This window comes from Seriola lalandi, unplaced genomic scaffold (genome assembly GCF_002814215.2).
Source record: "Seriola lalandi dorsalis isolate HSWRI2012SDOR001 ecotype SW California unplaced genomic scaffold, Sedor1 jcf7180002054972, whole genome shotgun sequence".
NCBI classification, from domain to species: domain Eukaryota; kingdom Metazoa; phylum Chordata; class Actinopteri; order Carangiformes; family Carangidae; genus Seriola; species Seriola lalandi.
In genome coordinates, this window is record NW_019525660.1 from 4995471 (window position 1) to 5002132 (window position 6662).

Genomic DNA, 6662 nt, shown 5'->3' on the forward strand with positions numbered 1-6662 from the left:
TTGATTTTAGCAAATGGCTGCAATGAAAAAAAGAGTGGAAAAATTTAAAGGGGTCTGAATACTTTCCGTGCCCACTGTAAAACAAGTCTCCAGCCTTCTTCCACCAGTTTAATCTTGAGAAAATTAGAAACATTCTGCCTCACAGGGATACTGAAAAAGTAGTCCATGCATTTTTCAATTGGACTGGTGTAATTCTTTGTTGTTAGGAAGTCCCAATAACTCAGTGAAAAGCTTCCAGCTGATTCAAAATGCTGCAGCACAAGTAATGACAGGAACAAGTTAAAGAGATTCATATCTCTTCTGTGACTCACCTCCAAAGCCATTAATGGTCAGGCACCATCGTATCTTATAGAGGACCTATTACAATTTTCTGAGATTTTTGTGCTTGTAAATGGTCTAATGGTCACAAGGCTCAAAGTTTGCTTGTTGTCCTGCTCCAGTCAAGCTTGTCAAGGTGGATCAGGTATTATCATCTTCTTGTTCAGGATCGGACATTGGCTCAAACCGATAAGGCAGAACCAAAGCCCTAATCTGGCAGTTAAAACAATTTAATTTCTTTGAGATCCTTTGCACTTGGATTGATTGGTAATGCCTCAGGGAAACAGTGGGGGGAATCGGGCTCCTCTCCCTCACTGAATATAGAAGTGACGGTGAGAGCAGTGTGTTGTGCGTTGTCCTTCTTCCCTCACTATTTTTCCTGTGTGTTCAGGTAATTATTGTCCAACAGCACTATAAGTTTAGCAACCTTTATTGCTGATAGTTGTTATTTTGTTGTCATTGTTTGTTGTTAGCAAAAGAAGTGTATTTTGTAGTTTCATATGGTTGAAGCATTTCCGGCTAACTTCTTTGTGCGTAAGTTAGCTACTGTGACGGTCCCGCCCTGTTCCGCCATTGTTTGTATTTAAGTTTTTCCCCTTGGTATTGTCTGTAAGTTGTTTTAAAATGTTATTTTATCTCTGTAACAGGTCAGTTCATGTGTCAAGTTAAGATATAAAGAGATTTAATCTAACAGCCACAACCATACAGCAAGACATGCTGAATGTGAAGTTGCCATGGTAGGCCCAGTGTGCTCTGATTGGTCAGCTTCAGAGGGAGGATTAGTGCCTTAAAGAGCCCACACAGAGTTTCACACAGAGGGTGAATAGAGTACAGTATAAGAAGAAAAATAATGTCTTTTTGGAACATTAAAGCATGTAAATCTATTTTAGCACACCAAAAATAAAATCAACGCTAAAAATGGCCATAATAGGTGTTCTTTAATGAGCCCATTGTACCTTATTATCCCAACAAAGCACTCTTACCTGCGGTTCAGGAGTTTCAGGTGAACTTGTGTGTGGATTGCCTAGGAATGCAGTCCTTTCAGGGCTCTGAATGTAAATAAATTTCATGCTCCTCACTCCAGAAAATTGAAAACTAAAAACTAGTGACAATGAAAAATAGTGACAGCGTAAAAAAAAACAAACTGTCAACTGTCGGAAATAAGACAAAGAAAAATGATCAAGATAGACATTTAAAAACACATCATAATAAAAATTTTTTTTTTATCAAAATTAAATAAGATAATAAGATTGTAGGTTTTTTTAATGCCAGTGTTTTATTTTTCAGTGGAACCTTTTTCAGCGCCAATACTTATTTCAGTGCCAATACAAATTTTTCCTTTTTCATTGTTTCCTTTTTCAGTTTAAGTTTCGTTTTCAATGTCAAACTTTATATTCATTGCCAAAATTTAATGTCACTGTTCTAGCCCCATATGTAAGGACTATTTAACCAAGAATTAAAATGAAGGAGTGCTGCATCAGATGACCTGGCCTCCACAATCACTTGACCTCCAATTGAGATGCTTTGGGATTAGTTGGACTGCAGAGTGAAAGAAAAGCAGCCAAACGTGCTCAACATTTATGGGAACTCCTTCAAGACTGTTGGAAAACCAATTCAGGGGACTACCTCATGAAGCTGGTTGAGAGAATGTCTAGAGTTTGCAAAGCTACTTTGAAGAATCTAAAATCTAAAACATTTTGTTTTGTTCACCCTTATTTTGTTCACTACTAAATTCCATATGTGTTATTTCATAGTTTGGATGCCTTCAGCTTTGTCTACAATGTAGATAATAATAAAAAAAAAAACATTGAATTAAAAGGTGTCCAAACTTCTGACTGGTACTGTACATTAGGTTCTGCAGAGAAGTGTTCTTCAGCGTATAATCCGCCACAGGGTTTCCCATTCATCACCAAGACTAAATTGTCCCACCACAGTTTCATAAGTAACCAAAAATGTATTTTCACTTGTCTTCATATTACATAACATGATTTGTACCATTGCTATCTAATTCAGTGTGAAACACAGCAATCGGCCAAGGTGCCAGTGTGCCTTACTTTTAAAGGGAATGGGAGATGGCACTCTGACTGGTTTATTGCACATAATGCCCAAAATACATGTATAATTAAGAGACTGGTCACACCCTAATTGGTCTTGCATCATGCACTTTAGACCATGGGCTTTGGACTGTTAATTTAGAACCTGAAGAATGTTTCTTCTCACCTCCAGTCATCTTTCGAAAGATTCGAGAGGATGTTCATTTCATCATCCTGTAGTAAGCGATATACAGCGCTGACATGGTGGTTCTCCAGAACAGCTCGGTCATTGTACAACATGGCTGTGTCTGACCTGCAAATCCCACACAGCTACATCATAAGGCATAAGGAAGTAGTAGTAGTAGTAGTAGTAGTAGTAGTAGTAGTAGTATTAATAATAATAATAATAATAATAATAATAAAAATAATAATGATAATGTACAAAAGAAATTTCAGTGATGGAAAAATATATTATAAAGATATCAAACACCCTCCAGTTTCAGCATTTTTGTAAACTTGTTTTATTTACCTAATGGTTGTGCAAAAAGTATTTTCCCTCCATATGTCTTAACTTTCTAATTACAGAGGTTTATTCTTTGCTGTCCTTAATGTCCTCAGTAACTGCAATGACTTAAATGATACAAATTGTGCTGAGAAGAAAATACCTGGTCTGAATATGGAAGTTATTGGTGGTCCCTGTATGTTCATAGTCATGGATGGCAGCTGCAAAGAATATGGCAAAGATTTCCAACTCTGTTAGCCAATGCTGAGAGAGAGAGAGAGAGAGAGAGAGAGAGAGAGAGAGAGAGAGAAATGGGTCACCAAAGATAAAGTGTATAAGCATATTGTTTTAAATTTATCAACAGTTCAAATCCAGGATTTTGTCTTGCTTTACTGAGTGAAGAGGTTGTCCAATGATTTAGTGTTGAACTTCCAAAAAAGCAGAGGGACTCACTAAAGACAAATTAAAATAATTATCAAAATATGTGCAGCAGAATCAGGAAATTATGCATAACTATAGCACTGCACAACTTTTTTGTTTTTAAAGAAGTATGAATGAAAAGTAAAGCCCTTGTAATATTATCTGACAAGTTGTAATTATCTGTCACATGCAGCATCAATTTCTTATTAAAAATGCACAAAAGACAGCTCAAACTAAATATTTTCACTCGATTAGGATTTATTGTGTTCCAATGTGATTTTAAGCTCTAAAGCTTTGAACTGAATAATGACTCGCTCTCCGTCTAACATCACAAATAAATTAACTCTCAACATGAATTAACCACGATATCAACAATTGTAGGGTTTAATACCATCCTTACCTTTCAGTACATTATCTTCATTGTTGGTTGCTGATGCCATTTGTATAAATCCATGGTTTAAGCCCCAATCAAATCCTGTAGAACTCTTATTACTCATCCATGAAGTCTGCTAGCATAGCATTCATGAATACACAGTGCCAGATCCAGAACACTGTTCACTCATTGCCATAGCCCAGAGGCACGATGGGAATAACACTACTACACATATTCAGTGGGCCGCATGACGACACAGAAGTAACCTGGAAGCCAGAAACTTTTTCGGCATATGTGCCAGGTGCTCGAGCAATTCATACAGAACTGATTGGGCGCCATTTTAAGATCCGGCATCTTGTTCTAATAATACATCCATGTCTCTTAAGTCCAAGCTGAGATAACTCTGATGACATCACTAGCACCTCATCAGGATGGAGAAATCTCTGTCTGTCTTTCTTGCTGTATATCAATTTTCTCAACAACTGCTTATCTGATTGACCTCAAACTTTGTGGGTGTATTGCTGAAGACCCAAGGGAATGCAGTATTAACTGTGAAGTTTTTTGGATGAGTGGTTCTTAAAAATGTTTAAATATCTCTTTCTACATGTTACTTGACATGTAAATCTTTCTTAAAACTCTCCAAAATGATGAAAACAAAGTTGAAGTAATCACTGAGACTCTACGCATTTTTTCACTTCTGAAAAATGTTTTTCCAGTTTGCATTTTGCATTGAAATTAACCCAACACCAGACTTACCACAATGCCAGTCTTGAGAAGCAGGTAATGGATAGTCTGTGTCACATCAGCAGCATGCATCAGGTTGTGGTATGGGTTCTTGTGTTTACTGTAGCCAACCTCCAACGAGTCCACAAATGATATGAGAGCAGAAATAGGGACCTGAAATAGAGGTAACAACAAAGTAGCATGATGACAAACATTACCTTTTCTGAGCCCAGTAGTGAGATTTAATATTTCGTTGTCAGACAAACAATAGAGAGATGGAAGTATCAAACTTGATGCAGCCGAACCATACATACCTTTTTTATCCCATGCATTATCCACAATGCAACTCATCCACAGTTGGTTGCCAGTTTAAGTGTGTGTGACATCCTGCCTGGACTCTGTGTAGTTATTACCTGTTTTATTTTGAAATGACATACTGTATCTTATGTGTCTGTTGCTTTATTTACTGCCCTCATGTTATACCCTCCGGTTTTCTTTCAACTGTGTCTCAGTCAGTTAGTCTGTGTATACAATGCATTCAAAAAGTTTTCAAACCCCTTCAATTCTTCCACATTTTGTTATGTTGCAGGTTTATGCCAAAATACAAACATTTTCCCTCATCAATCTACAGTCAATATCCCACAAGGACAGAGTTAAAACATAATTTTAGAATTTTTTGCAAATGTACACGAGTATTCTATGGAAGTATATTGCTGCCACACCATAAAAAGAAAATAGTATCAGTATCACATTAAAGAGTGATATCTACAAACTCATAATTGATTGAAGAATCGGTGTACGGAGAATAAATTGAGGAATACGGCTAATTTACAGGATTTGATCAAGTTCTACTTCATGCTTGGGTTGTGACGTGGCAATGCTCTGCTGTTTTATGAGATTTTGGTAAAGTTGGAAAGATATTCACAGATTTGAACTTCCTAGTTCAATAACTGATAACTGAAACATTGTTATGACACAACACCTCTTTCCTGCCATCATTTCTCAAAATTCTGTTCTTAATCTCACAATTCTGTTCTCAAAACGTCGAAAACATGACTGTAAAATTGTAAATTTGTCTTCGTCTGGTCACATTATCTGTTCCTCCGTGGTTCAAGCTGTTCAAGTCTGGTTTGTCTTCGTTCTATTCTTGTTACCTGTTCATGTTACCTGTTGTCTCTCTGTTGTTCTCTGGTTCTTGTGTTAAATAAACCTGTCTGCACCGTCCCCAATGTGTTGGCTGCATTTGGGTCCTACTTACCACTAACCCTGACACAATGAAAATCAAAATGCATTCTTTTAACAATTTGAAAATGAAAACGGCATTTGAAATTTCATTTTCAAAGTCTTAATCTGCTGTACATTGGACAATAATTAAATTAAATTAGCAAAACATATATTGAATTTTCATTTACATGTCACCACGCTCATTTGGCATCAAAATGAAAATGAAATGAAAATGCAATCAGGCATATCTCTCATCAAGGCAGGTCTTGAGTTAAGATGTCACTTCCTTGTCACTGTCTGTCCCCAAGGCAACGGCTAATGGCTGGTTGTGCAGCGAATGCACGTCGCCACAGCTTTTGTTGTTTTCTACCAAGTACTACACTGAAACTTGCGTGACGATGTTTCCCTCACTTTATTACAAACTTTGGGGATAAAACTATGTGAATGGAGCAGAGGAGACAGACCCTGGGACATCAATAATAAATGCACTGTGATTTACAGGTAAGTGCGTTAACTCTTAAGTCATATCTGTGTTTGTAGTCTTGTTGGCCCTCTTTTATCAAACGAATGTACGGCAGAAAACCGTGCATACGACCATTTCCACGCAAGCTTCGACATTTATCAATTTGGACGTGAGCGGGAGCTACGATCAGATCTCACGTCAGGTCTGAGCTCGTGTACGCAAATCTGAGTCTGGATTTGCGGTGCAGCACAGCAAAATCTGGCTGAGTCTGAAAATAATTATTAAACAAACCTCAGCTGTCATTAGCATAAACAGTCACATATTTAGAACAGATCAAAACGGATTCTTAAAACGAATAAAACAAGAAAAAAAAAATTGAATTATAAAAAAACCCACGTTTTTTACTGATACCACTTTTTTGTACAATAAAACAATATAATAGGCTAAATAGCCTAACATGACATCTAATTATTGCACATTAAAATTTGAAATAATAATAAATACAAGCAGAAATGTGTGTTAAATGAACTCATGGCAAAATTGTGTAATTGTTTTTTGTTTTTTCCGATGGGTATGACACAACTGGAACAACAATTAAAAGCATCT

The 6662-nt window shown here is 36.8% G+C and overlaps 1 protein-coding gene across 1 annotated transcript in view; it reads right to left on the reverse strand.

Moving 5' to 3' along the window:
• Positions 1 to 1465: 1465 nt before the first annotated feature.
• The window catches only part of LOC111648297 (dual specificity calcium/calmodulin-dependent 3',5'-cyclic nucleotide phosphodiesterase 1C-like), a 102345-nt gene continuing 97148 nt past the window's right edge, over positions 1466 to 6662 (reverse strand). Inside the window, exons 8-11 of the mRNA XM_023398146.1 lie at positions 4403 to 4543; positions 3017 to 3117; positions 2539 to 2664; positions 1466 to 1469 (exon numbers count right to left, since the gene is read on the reverse strand). Coding sequence (XP_023253914.1) covers positions 1466 to 1469; positions 2539 to 2664; positions 3017 to 3117; positions 4403 to 4543 — 372 coding nt within the window. The remainder of the gene's footprint in view (positions 1470 to 2538; positions 2665 to 3016; positions 3118 to 4402; positions 4544 to 6662) is intronic.